The sequence below is a fragment of the Salvelinus namaycush genome, chromosome 29 (genome assembly GCF_016432855.1).
Source record: "Salvelinus namaycush isolate Seneca chromosome 29, SaNama_1.0, whole genome shotgun sequence".
Classification (NCBI taxonomy): domain Eukaryota; kingdom Metazoa; phylum Chordata; class Actinopteri; order Salmoniformes; family Salmonidae; genus Salvelinus; species Salvelinus namaycush.
Genome location: NC_052335.1, coordinates 7579772 through 7593580, shown reverse-complemented (window position 1 = coordinate 7593580; position 13809 = coordinate 7579772). Strand labels below are relative to the sequence as shown.

General features: G+C 48.9%; 1 protein-coding gene across 2 annotated transcripts in view; it reads right to left on the bottom strand.

The window, feature by feature from the left end:
* Window positions 1–819: 819 nt before the first annotated feature.
* Window positions 820–13809, bottom strand: part of LOC120024301 (serine/threonine-protein kinase MRCK alpha-like) — a 92658-nt gene continuing 79668 nt past the window's right edge. For both annotated transcript variants that reach the window (XM_038968511.1, XM_038968512.1), the window contains 12 exons: window positions 13713–13794; window positions 13311–13530; window positions 13025–13087; window positions 12640–12893; window positions 12127–12466; window positions 11726–11823; window positions 11552–11636; window positions 11173–11296; window positions 6488–6605; window positions 6007–6127; window positions 3981–4141; window positions 820–1227 (listed from right to left, as the gene is read on the bottom strand). In XM_038968511.1, the coding sequence (XP_038824439.1) occupies window positions 1093–1227; window positions 3981–4141; window positions 6007–6127; window positions 6488–6605; window positions 11173–11296; window positions 11552–11636; window positions 11726–11823; window positions 12127–12466; window positions 12640–12893; window positions 13025–13087; window positions 13311–13530; window positions 13713–13794 (1801 nt within the window). In that variant the 3' untranslated portion in view covers window positions 820–1092. The remainder of the gene's footprint in view (window positions 1228–3980; window positions 4142–6006; window positions 6128–6487; window positions 6606–11172; window positions 11297–11551; window positions 11637–11725; window positions 11824–12126; window positions 12467–12639; window positions 12894–13024; window positions 13088–13310; window positions 13531–13712; window positions 13795–13809) is intronic.

Here is a 13809-nt window from a genome sequence, read left to right as displayed (position 1 = left end):
GATGAGGTCACTGGCCCGTGTCATGAGGAAGTCGCATAAGGAGCTGTGATGTCATCATAGAATGTTCAGTCTGCTTCTAAACACTGCTGTCCCTAAGAATTCGAGAACATGAAGCCAGCGAGGTGTCACCTAGAGTTAAAATACCCCTAACCATACTTTAATTTTTGTACTGCTTTACTGTAGCTTTTCGCTGATGGTATGAAGAAATTAAGTCACTGCACATATTTCACTTCATGAGCAAAAAAAAAAAAAAAATACATCATTGCTTTCTTTTTTTCTTCATTATTACTATTTTTTTTTAAACGTTATTTTGTGAGCCTTGTATTGTAAATGGAATTCCACCTCTTCTTCTGCTGCCAACTACCGTTTTGGAAGAAAGCAACAGAAGGAGAAAGAGAGTGAAAACATCCTCTCTCTTTCTCCTCTAGCTGCAAAGCACCTTGCTCTCCATGTCTTCGATAGATAGATGAATAAATAAAAGGTGGCCCCCCAAGCCCAAAGGGTGCTGTGTACACGTATCAAATGATCTGTTGTTGTTTCATATTGATCCTCTTCTCTTTGTCGCATCTTGAGGTTTGTGTGTCTCTTTACAGGAGTTGCCAATTACATAATAATCTATACGGGGCTAGTAGTGCTGCAATCAAAAGTACTCTCAATAAAACTCATTGCTTCGCTTATTCTGGTTATCAGCTACAAAGCAGATGAAAGGGGGTGTACATTTTAATTCATATATTGTATGCCCTCCCTCAAAAACACACACACACACACACACACACAGACAAACATGAGCACACACACACAGACAAACATGAGCACACACACACACACACACACACACACACACACACACACACACACACACACACACCCTTTCCCAGTATTTCCCTCTTGGTCAAACACTTCCTTTCCCCGTGTTTGTTTGTAGATCTCAGTTCCATCTTGCGAACTTTGTGGGAGGTCAAAGGTGAAGTAAGTAAGTGGGGGGGGGCCTGTGGCAGCGGGTGCAGTTCCGTGGGCAGGGCCCGGGAAGGGGGGGGGCGGGCCCGGGAGCTTGGTGAGGGTCAGGGATTGGAGCTGTGTGCGGTCTGTCACTCATGTGTCCCAGCCAGTCATGCGGTCTGTGCTCTCCAGTGAGAGGGACTTGGTCTTGTGGGGTGAGGCTGGGCTGGGGGGACTGCTGAACGTAGAACTGTTTGACGCCGTCGAGTGACGGGGCGAGTCAGAGTCCTGGAGAGAGAGAGGGGGGGGGAGAAAGAGAGAGAGAGAGAGAGGGAGATTTAAAGATAGTGAGAGGGGGAGAAGGAAAGGGGAAGAACAGGAAGAAAGAGAGGGAGGGAGAGGCACTGAGATGTCATACTTTTCTCACAGCTAAACACAAAACAGGCAAGGGTCACGGTCAGTAGGCATGCAACGCAAGAAAACCCTGAAACACAGGGGGCGATACGATCTTAACTTGTCTGAGAAAAATATTGCCCCTTTTTTAATATAAATAAATAAATAAATAACAGACAAATAATATGTACACTTTCTCCTATTTGTGCCTACTGAACACAACCCATCTCTCCAATGGGCTCAGTAGATCAGGCCTGGTCAACACTAGTCCTCAGGGACCTCTGTGTGTGTGTTTGTCCTTCCAACCAACCACTGTCATCATCAAAGCTAATCTGCTGTTTCACTTCCTGCCTGCCGATGTGGACATGGTGATATCTCTTCACATCACCACACAGAGCGCTAGGCAACAATGACTTAATGCCCCGGGAACCTTCCACATCATCAGACAATGAGCAGCTCGATTGGCCGGAAGTGATTGGTCACAGCAAAACACATACGCAATACACACGAGGCCCCTCGTCTACTGTCTACTACTACAATACACAGCAGTCAGTGGAGGTTGACCAACTTTTGTTCCAGCTTAGTTGAGAACGCACGGTTAAAATAATCAACACATATATGGTTTTGGAGCTAGAACGCGATTTGTTAAATCAGGGGTGTAGTGTGTGTGTGTGTGTGTGTGCTGGGCTGGAACAAAAGCCTGCATACACTGCTGGTCCTCCATAATTATGATATGCCACCCCTGCTATAGTATACCATTGTGTACAAGATACCCCTGAGGACAGCACTGAGAGTTGCTAGTTAAGAAAAGCAGGGTTGAGATCATCTCCCTCCTTCACTGAAGGGAGGTAGTAGGGTTTGTAAAATTCCAGTAACTATCCCACAACTCCCAGGTTTTCCAGAAATGTCCTGATTATTCCCTCCTGATTCCGGGAACCTTCCAACTGGGGGTTTCTAGAAAACCTGGGAATTTGAGGAAAGTTACCAGAATCTTGCAACGCTACACGGGAGGTGGTGAGAGTGAATTTGTCCTCTGCACCGCATGTTTCTCACAGACAAAACATAATTTTTTTCATTTCTATGGCTATTTGTACAGTAGGCTACGGCTGTGGGAGCTACAACTGTCCACCACCGCACTACAGTAGCTGGCACAAAGGTACAGGTACTATAATGGCCTATAGGAGAGGAGTGCCACAGTATCTTCCTGATGATGTATCAATCAAATCAGATCAGATACTGTCATGGTCATGATTAGAAACACGAGTTGGGCTGGCCACAGGGGGACAGTATGGAAGCAGACAGACGCATGCGGGGTAGAGGATGATGGTGACACACCGTTCCAAAAACCAAACCAGGAAATGAAGTAGAAACCCCAGGGCAGGTCAGGGGAAAGAGGAATGAGTAAACGCCCTCTAGCCAGAAACAGTGGGGGCAATCAGATGCTGGTGCTGCTGGGGCTGAAATGGTGCAGTGGTGGGAGGCTTTGGGGCAAAGCTTCACGACTGTGGGCAACGCGCGCACGTGCGTGTTGGTGTCTGTGTGTGTGGTTGAGGGGTAGGTCACAGTGCGTCTGGGTTGGTTGTGTGTGTGTGCTGACATTACCTTCATCTTACTAAGCAGGGTCCTTAAAGCCCTTTTCAGATCGGGGGTCTTCTCCGATGGCGAGACCGCCTGCCACTGGAGAGGAACAGTTACAGACTCAGCGACCCGGCCCGGCCCAGAGAACAACATGCTGGGGCTGGGGGGGACCGAAGCGGGTGGAGGGGGGCGAGATGGGGGCAGGCACGAATCACGATGGAGCTAGCCAGGTATGAGGGACGGTGGGGGTGGTAGACAGTCAGCCAGGCCAGAAGAGGGAGCCAAAGGCACAATGGATAGCTAGAGCAAGAATCCCCTGCTTTGAGGATGGCTGGATGCTTGAGGTAAAAGCTTATCTTAACCACAGATCTAGGATCAGATTATTAGACCCCAAATCTAACCTTAAACATTAGGGGGAAGAAAAAACTATCTGACCCTGAATCAGTGGTTAGTGGTGACTTGAAACTAGCTACTACTGGCTGGGTGGGTGGTTGAGGCTGAGTGAGGAGAGGCCAGATGCAGAGAACCAGAGAGGGGAATGGCTGTGACTGAGGTTCGGGTCAGGATTGAGTTCCCTATGAGGGGCTGTGGTGGGTCTAGGAACCAATCAGACCGAGGGATAGGATGAGGCAAAGGGCGATATGGGAGGGCACGAGAAGACGTAGGCTGGGTGGTGGATGTTGTGGGTAAAAGGGGGGCGCAGAGTTATGGGGCACACTTTGATATGTCTAATTACATAGATGTTTGATATGTCTTCCACGTCATTGGTCACCAGGTAGAGTATTTTCAGTGTCTGTGTAGTGTTATGGTGAACCTAGTCATTTTAGAGCAACTGTGCTCAAACGATTAGTGAAACGTGGTTTCAGATCCATCCACTTGACTCTCACAACCAAAATACAACTATCTGAACACTAGTATCGGAGATGCGACTTTTACCGTATATCATCTAAGCGACGACATAGATTCAGCACAATTGTTCCCAATTATTAGTAGCCGAGTTTTAGTAGCCTTAATCAAGTGCAATTTACCCAGGCGCCCGAGGGAGGAAGCAAGCTAGGCTGGTCACGTACCTCTCTGTCGAACTGGGAGAGGGGTGCGTCGCTGCAGCCGTCCATACCCCCTCCGGAGGACAAGGAGCTCTCGGAGGGAGAGGTCATGGTCTGGCGCTTAGAGCTGTAGCTACCCCCGGACAGCTCTCTCCTCAACGCATTGCCGTTCTGAGATGACGAACCTGGAAAAAGGAGGGAGAGAGCCAAAAATAGAGAGATAGGGGAAGAAAGAGAGGAATGGGGAGAGAGTGGGACAGAGAAGGGAAGGGGGAGTTAGGAAGAGAAGTGAAGAGAGAAAGTTAAAGACAGATGAGTGTCACCCTTCGGAATCTATTCAGACCCCTTGACTTTTGTTACATTACAGCCTTATTCTAAAATGTATTAAATAAAAAAAATCCTCAGCAATCTACACACAATATCCAATAATGACAAAGCGAAAACAGGTTTTTCGACATTGTTGCTTAATTTATTAAAAATAAAAAACAGAAATACCTTATTTACATAAGTATTCGGACTCTTTGCTATGAGACTCGAAATTGAGCTCAGGTGCATCCTGTTTCCATTGATCATCCTTGAGATGTTTCTAAAACTTCATTGGAGTCCACCTGTGGTAAATTCAGTTGATTGGACATGATTTGGAAAGGCACACAGCTGTCTATGGAAGGTCCCACAGTTACCAGTGCATGTCAGAGCAAAAACCAGGCCATGAGGTCGTACAGCTCCGAGACAGGATTGTGTCGAGGCACAGATCAGGGGAAGGGTACCAAAACATTTCTGCAGCATTAAAGATCCCCAAAACACAGTGGCCTCCATCATTCTTAAATGGAAGAAGTTTGGAACCACCAAGACTCTTCCTAGAGCTGGTCGGCCAGCCAAACTGAGCAATCGGGGGAGAAGGGCCTTGGTCAGGGAGGTGACCAACAACCCGATGGTCACTCTGACAGAGTTCTAGAGTTCCTCTGTGGAGAACCTTCCAGAAGGACAACCATCTCTGTAGCACTCCACCAATCAGGCCTTTATGATAGAGTGGCCAGACGGAAGCCACTCCTCAGTAAAAGGTACATGACAGCCCGCTTGGAGTTTGCCAAAATGCACCTAAAGACTCTCAAACCATGAGAAACAAGATTCTCTGGTCTGATGAAACCAAGATTGAACTCTTTGGCCTGAATGCCAAGCGTCACGTCTGGAGGAAACCTGGCACCATTCCTACGGTGAAGCATGGTGGTGGCAGCATCACGCTGTGGGGATGTTTTTCAGCGGCAGGGACTGGGAGACTAGTCAGGATTGAGGCAAAGATGAACGGAGCAATGTGCAGAGAGATCCTTGATGAAAACCTGCACCAGAGCGCTCAGGACCTTAGATAGGGGCGAAGGTTCACCTTCCAACAGGACAACGACCCTAAGCACACAGCCAAGAGAACGCATGACTGGCTTCGGGACAAGTCTCAATGTCCTTGAGTGACCCAGCCAGAGCCCGGAAATCTCTGGAGACCTGAAAATAGCTGTGCAGCAACGCACCCCATCCAACCTGACAGCGCTTGAGAGGATCTGCAGAGAAGAATGGGAGAAATCCCCCAAATACATGTGTGCCAAGCTTGTAGTGTCATACCCAAGAAGACTCAAAGTTGTAATCGCTGCCAAAGGTGCTTCAACAAAGTACTGAGTAAATGGTCTGAATACTTTTGAAAATGTGATATTCCAGATATATTTTTTTGAATTGATTTTCAAAAATGTATAAAAAAACAGTTTTTGCTTTGTCATTATGGGGTATTGTGTGTAGATTGATGAGAAAAAACAACTATTTTATCAATTTTAGAATAAGTCTAACATCAAAATGTGGAAAAAGTCAAGGGGTATTTTCTCGAGGCACTGTAAATGCATTTAAATCTACAAAAATCTACTTTCCATTGTTCACTAGTAACATACACATCCATTTTCTCTACCCAGGCCTACATCTTTTGATGCTTCTTTAATCCCCATTTTATTATACAATATTTATTTTACTATTAAGCTTACTAGCTTAGTGTGTTTGGTAGTGTGATACTTACGGATGCCCAGTCCACTGCTGGCGCTCATGGACCGTCCCGGCTCGGCTCTGTTCTTGGTGATGGAGGGAATGGACACGGAGCCACTGAAGCCTGCAGCACGACTCTCCTGAACACGCACGTTCTGTGTCAGAGAGGCCAGTGGACAGGGGAGGACAGAATAGACCGGGGCGGATGAGGACAGAGAGGCACAGATATATGGATTATGGAGATGATATGAGAACGCATAGATATACAGGCACATAGAAACAATTGTGAATACACATTCACCGAATGACAAATATGGATATGAACACATATAACATGTAATATAGCCATGATGACCACACATATGTAAACACAGACATTAAATCACAGAAACGCACAGACATTCACACGTACAAACACATGATGCTCAGTTGGACCAGAGAAGGAAGTACAAGTACTCAGCTTGTTACAACTAAGCAGAACATCTATGGAAACTCTCTGTAGTGGCCCGTCTTACCATGGGCAGGTCTTTGAGGATCTGGATGCCGTCCCCAGGTCCCATGTGGGCCACGTGGTTGAAGTTGGTGGGGTTGGAGATCAGCTTGTTCCTCATCTCTGGGTCTCTCAGCATCTCTCTGTATAGGACACACACCAAACACAGGAATGAGGTCACTGTGGCCAGGACAGGGTGAACGCACCAGTAGAGAGTGATATCGCGTAAACAGAATGAGCTTTATGCTTATGGAGGGGACGAATATGGATGAATGGTATGGAGTCTGTACTAAATCTGTAGTGTGTAATGCATCATTAGCTGTACACTCCCTCTGTGAAGTAGCTTGGTGCACTATGAGTGTATTGTGCACTATGTAGTATGGCGTGCACTACATAGTGTGTAGTGTATTGTGTAGTGTGCACTATGTAGTGTATTATGCACTGTGTGTAGTGTATTGTGTAGTGCGCCCGACAGTGTGTAGTGTATTGTGTAGTGTGCACTATGTAGTGTATTATGCACTATGTGTAGTGTATTGTGCAGTGCGCACTACGTAGTGTGTAGTGTATTGTGTAGTGTGTACTATAGTGTATAGTGTAGTGCACCCTATGTAGTGTGTAGTGTATTGTGCACCATGTAGTGTAGTGTGTAGTGTATGGATATGAACACATATGCACATATGTCGGCGGGCAACAGCAAGGTGCATGTGACACATCTAGTGCAGTAGTGCCTGGTTAGAGGTTAGTTGCATGCCCCGCTTACCACGTGCTTGCATACTCTCGCTTTCAGCTCGCTGCTGCCGGCTAGCCCTTGCGGTGAATTGAGCAGTTCATGCACAAGTCTCTCCTTGCCGGTACAAAGCCATGACCAAGACTCCTGTCGGGCCTTATCGCGCCGGCACACGTTAACTGGTTGTCTTGAAACACCAGGCTAACCCGGCAGGGGATCTCGGAGCAGCAGTGTGGACACGTCCTGGCAGCCATCAGCCACTGTCCCGCTGCCTTGTGGGTTAGTCTGGTACGACAAAGGCTAGGGGAGCACACCCTGAGAGAAGAACAGCGTGCTGGCGGCGCGTGGTAGGCGGACGCCGACAGACTGGGGTTCAGGCAGCCTCCTGCAGCTGTGGAAGATACTGGTCGTCCTGGATTTCCCCACTTGCCACTGGAATTTCACCTTCCTACAGTGAAGTAGTGCTGTTGAGGATTGCGCACCCTCAGCGGCACTTTACATTACTTCCTTTGCGCAGGTATCCACTTCTGACCTCGGTGAAGCCATCAACCGGAAACCGGCCTAAAGCCTGGCAGGTTTGGGGCGTCTGGTGACGGGGGCAGGAGTGAATGCACCGGGAGCCCTTAATCAGACCCCTCTGCACGCCAGCGGCACAGGGCTATTATGGTCACCAGCAGTTGGGACTTGAGTGGCAGCTGCTCTCGGCAGACCCCGTGTGCCTGAGCAGCCCTATTTAGCCACACTGCTCTCCCCCAGCTGGGGGGAGGCCTAGAAAGTGGCCTAAAAAAAACGTTCCACTCAGGGGTTGAAAAATGCTAAAGAAAATAATTCCCCTGAAACTGGCGACATAGAACATCAGAACTCTTTTGGACACTGACGATAATAGCGATAGACCCCATCGGAGAACAGCTTTGATTGCTGCAGAACTAAGGCGCTACAACATTGACATTGCTGCCCTGAGTGAGACCATGTTTCTGGATGTACGTTCCCTGAAAGAGGAGGGAGAAGGTTATACCTTCTTCTGGAAAGGTTACCCTCCGGGGGGACAACATCAGCACGGTGTGGGACTGGCAATTAGAGCCTTCTACCCAGCCTCACCGAAACACCTTTCGGCATAATTGAAAGACTCATGTCTCTCCGTATCCCCTTAGCCAAGATCCCCCTAGTCACTAGATGAGGCCCTTCACCCGGAATGACGAGATCTTTCTGCTGGGTGACTTCAACGCTAGGGTGGGACAGCACATGGAGCGGAGTGCTGGGTAGACATGGTGTTGGTCAGGTCAATGAGAACGGCACGAGTCCGCTAACTCTATATGCCGAGCGGGATCTCATTGTCACCAACAGAAGAACAAATATAAAACATCATGGATGCCCCCACGCTCCAAACACTGGCACCTGATTGATTACGCCATAGTGAGACGTTCTGACACAAATGACATCCTGCTGACATGTGCCATGAGGGGTACAGAATGCTGGACAGATCACCGTATGATACCGTCTAAACTCCAGGTGAGAATACTTCCCCCCAACGCCTGCAGAAGTCCAGTAAGAGGCGTCTGCATCCGGCTTGAGAAAACTGCAGTAAGGGACGAGTTCTGTTGCTGAAAGGCTGAGGGTAACTGAGCCTCTTCTGAGCGCAGATGACCCCATGGACCAGTTGTGGGCATCTATTAGCTCAGTGCTCTATCAGGCAGCGGCCCACTCCATTGGCTACAGAGGTAGGAAACATCAGGACTGGTTCGATGACAACTCTGACACCATCATAACGTTACTGGACAATATGCACAAAGGTCTACATTCAACAAACCCAAATCTGCTACCCTCTGCAAGCAATGGCGTGCATCACGCAAGGACGTGCAAACAACCTTGCATGCTCTGCAGAACGAATGGTGGACGAATAAGGCACAATAAATCCAAGTTTATGCCGACAAAAACGACATGCACAATGTCTACAACTCAACTAAAGCTATGGCCCTAGAAGTCACTCCATCACCCACATGAAAACAGCTGATGGTCTGACTCTCTTGAAGGACCAAAACCAGATCCTGATGAGGTGGGCTGACCACTATGAAGCACTACTCAATCAGCACTCTCCTACAGACCCCTCCATCCTGGAAGAACTTCCTGTCCATCCACCCATTTCGAGACCTCAACCATTCACCAACCTTCCAAGAGGTGTTATCAGCTATCCATTCCCTCAAGAACAACAAGACTCCTGGCGCTGACAACATCCCAGCAGAGATACTTAAGAAGGGAGGTTACTTCTGCACCAGAACGTTCCACCAGTACATCACTGAGGTTTGCGACTGGGAGATCGTCCCCCAACAGTGGTGGGATGCAAACATTGTCACCATCTATAAGAACAAGGGTGACAAGTTCATCTGCAGCAAAAGCCAGAGGATATTTCTTCTGGCTGTTGCCGGCAAGGTCCTGGCCAAGGTGATGCCACACATGCTGGTGAACAACATCACAGAGGAACTGCTGCCAGAGTCACAATGAGGCTTCAGAAAGAACAGGAGTACGGTCCACATGATATTTACGGCACGGCAACTCCAGGAGAAGTGCCGTGAACAACATCAGGACCTTATCGTTGCCTTTGTCGACCTTTCCAACGCCTTCAACACTGTGAGCAGGGAACTACTATGGGGCATTCTACTCAAATTTGGCTGTCCAGACAAATGTGTTAACATCCTTTTCCAGTTCCATGATGGGATGATGCCTCAGTGGCCATAGGAGGGCAGGAGTCAGTGCCCTTTGGAGTAAGCGTCGGTGTGAGGCAGGGGTGTGTGCTGGCACCTGTACTCTTTAACATCTTCATCCTATGTGTCCCCCAGCTTCTCCACAAGGAGCTTGAGGATAGCAGCGGGGTTGCGGTCGACTTCGGGCTGGATGGAAATCTATTCAACATCAGGAGGCTCCAAGCAACCACCAAGGTTTTTGACGGAACGGGTTCTTGAGCTGCAGTATGCTGATGACTGTGCTCATGGCCACACTCTGGAAGACATTCAGTCCTTCTTTGTAGCGTCTGTGAGGGTCTATAGCAGGATGAGACTGTCTATCAACACCACCAAGACAGAGGTGGTCTGCCAATGGAGATCCAGCCCTCCACCCACCATGCCTGTCTTCACAATTTAACACAAATCACTGGCAATAGTCCCGTCCTTCAAATACCTGGGCAGCATCCTGTCGGAGAACTGCAGCATCGACCTCGAAATTCAAAATAGGATCAAGCAAGCATCAGCTGCCTTCGGGAAACTCAGACGCAGGGTCTCCCAAAACAGGGATCTCCACCTCCACACCAAAATCACCGTCTATTAAGCCGTCTGCATCACCACACTTCTTTACAGCTGTGAAGCCTGGGTCACTTACATTCGCCACAACAAGCAGCCCGAGCGACTCCACATAAGATGCATGCAGCGCATCCTGGGAATCACCTGGTGTAGCCATGTGCCACATACAGAAATACTTGCTAAGACAAACTGCAAGAATATGGAGGCCATGGTCACCCAACACCAACTGCGCAGGCTTGGGCATGTCATTAGAATGTCTCAGGAGCGCTTGCCGCGGAAGATCCTGTATGGCCAGCTACATCTTGGACGGAGGTCTGCAGGGGGGCAGATGAAGCGCTACAAGAACCAGCTAAAAAACGTTGCTGAAGAAGCGCAACATCAAACCCACAGCACAGACCTAGAAGATGCTGCTGCCGACCGTTTCACCTGGCGGCAGCTCTGCCAGAGGGGTGTACATAGGTGGGAGGAGGAGAAGAGCACAAAGAGACAGCTCAGGAGAAATACAACCATGCCTGCCCCCGCCAACACAGACTGCATGTGCCCCACCAGCAATAAAGTTTGTGGATCTCAGATTGGACTCTACAGTCACCAAAGAATCCAGCGTTAACTCATCATCGGATACGATGGACTATCATAAGCAGTGTAGTGTGCACTACGTAGTGTGTAGTGTGCACTACATAGAGTGTAGTGTACCTTCTCTGCTGTAGCCTCTCCTCTTCAGGGACTCTGAAAGAGAAGCGTCTCTTGTTGTTCAAGCTGCGAACCATCTGCTTCCTGCTGTTGTCAGAAGTCTCGGGGACCACCAGCTCATCACCCTCTGGAATATTAACAACATGGCCACCGTCGTCAACAACAACAGCATCATCAGTAGCATGATCATCATAAATATTTCTAATCCAGTTCTTATTTTTTGTTGTTGAAAAAAAATCTCTTTAAAAAAAGAACATGATAATACTACTGTGGAATACACAACCATTAAAATGAGTATTTCACTCAGTCAGTGGTCATAATCAAGATATGGATCTCTCCTATGCATTTAGAGGTCCAGAGGCCTATCCTGTGTGCAACTGACCTGCCGTCTTGTTTCGGAAGTAGATGAGCCTCACTGTCTCCAGACCCAGGAGGTTCAGGGATCCATCGGGGTTCAGAGGTCGCACCTTCAGGGGGGATACAAAGGGGTCAAATGTTACACCTACACCAATCCCACGACCGGCCCTCCGCTACATGTGCAGTCCTATACTCTCACCTTCTTTAGTGGGACGGTCTGAATCCACTCCATGGTGTTGACATCAAACACATCCACAGCATTCTCACTGTACACTGACAGGTAGGGGGCGTTGTAACCTGGAGGGGAGGAAGGAGGACAACATCAGCTTCAGGCTGAAAGCTACATTCTGGGATTTGTTTTTAAATGCAAAACGACAGCCCCGCTACTTGTTTTGGTAAACAGCTTTGGGATGAGGCAGAGGAAATGTAACCCCTCACAAATGTGTAGACAGCCACTCTAGAAGCAAGCACTGTCTCCACACGATAGTTTTAAACATATTCGGAAGCTATATACTTTTTATTTACTTGTCGTTTGTAAACAGCTAACACCTATTTTGGTTTATGATAACGGTAAGACAATTGTGCTGGTTCAGAACTCACAGGCAGAGTTAGGCACGGCCGGCCACATCAGCTCCTGCTGGCGCGAGCGGCGGCCCTGCGAGTCCACATACACCCCTATGGCTGAGAAGCATAGCAGCAGCTCCTTGGAGGAGATCTCCACGGCACACAACGCATCCAGGCCCTGCTGGGATATGAAGGCCAGGGTGTGGTCCTCGGGGTGCAGCAGGCTGACCGGGGCACAGTCCCCGTGGACGCTGTAGCGCGTGAAGCCAGCCTGGTAGCCCACACACAGCCGCTCGCTCAGGAGACCCATCCACTGGACAGGACCTGGGGTTTGGAGCTCCCGCAGCCGGCGGTGGCGCATCTTGCTCTTGTTCACCTGGGAGATAGAGAACCCTCATGCTGTTATTTAGTGAGTAAATTTTTTTATATTTCATAATCCCATGAAAATAGCCTACATATCGTTGCTTTTCTAAGCAAAGTTACACGACATCATTTGTCAAATACGACAATGAACTTTAAAACCCCATCCCTTCCGTCCCCACCGCCCACCTCGTAACAGATGACCTGTCTCTTCATGGCCACACACAGACAGGTGAGGGAGTTGTTTCGGACGGGCCCGGACACCAGCGCTGTGCAGCCCTTGGTCTCGGCCAGCTTGTAGGAGTCCATCTCCCGTCCGTCCAGCGCGGCCATGGGGAAGAGGCGGACGTGGCGGTTACGACCGGAGATGACCGCTAGGAGCTGCTCCTGGGGGACCAGGTCGATGTGGTAGACCTTCTTATTGTCTCCCACGCGGATGATCTCTGTGAGGTCAGGAGGGGGGAGAGAGAGCGAGTTGTCAAAAAGACCTCTCCACTGTGATCGCCAATATGTGGTGAGCATTCTACTGCAAACTGGGTGAAGTGCATCAGGCGGGTAGGTGCAAAAGTCGTACCATCTTTGGTGACATGGATAACATAAAGGCCTTCCTCGTTGCCCAGGGCAACACGCTCGTGATCTGAAGAGAAAACATCAAGAGGACGTTTGATTCAGAGTCTACCGCATAGTTAGGTAACAAGATGCAGAAAGTGTGATCCCTTCTGCAGTAGAACATGCAATGGCTGTATACTACAAACTCTTAATGAGACTGATACAGAGAAGAGTTTTTCCCCCCCTAACAATTACTTTCTTACTACATGACCAAAATAGAGGGGCAGCGTGTGTGTGTGTGTCTCCCCTACCTATAATAGCGGCGGACTGCGTGGTCTTGATGAGCGGTAGCGTGCTGTCGTAGGCCTCTTTGGGCACGTAGACAAAGCGCTCCTTCAGCTTGTTCTTCTTGAGGATGCGCTGCAGCTCGTTGAGAAGCCCCACCCACTTGTTCCTCTCGTGGTCGGTGTCCGCCAGGATCAGGATGGAAGGTTTGTGACTGGAGGAGGCGGACAGCTGGGCAGCCGTCACCTGGAGGGGTTTAGAGGTCAGAGGTTTGGGCAAGGTTAGGGCTTTTGGAATGGCGTCCCACAACAATGAAGCATTGTTTAAAAAGCGGAGAAATCTGAAGACTGGAATAGGCGGGGGAGTAATCACGGAGTAAATGTATGGATGTATAAATAAATGCATGTATTCAAGAAAAAAAGGCTAACCCTGAATATACATGGGATGTCCTTGCGGCTGGCGTGAATGACGTCAGACGCCAGGACAGAGCTGACTGAAAACTCCTCATCCCTGGAAAACAAAGGA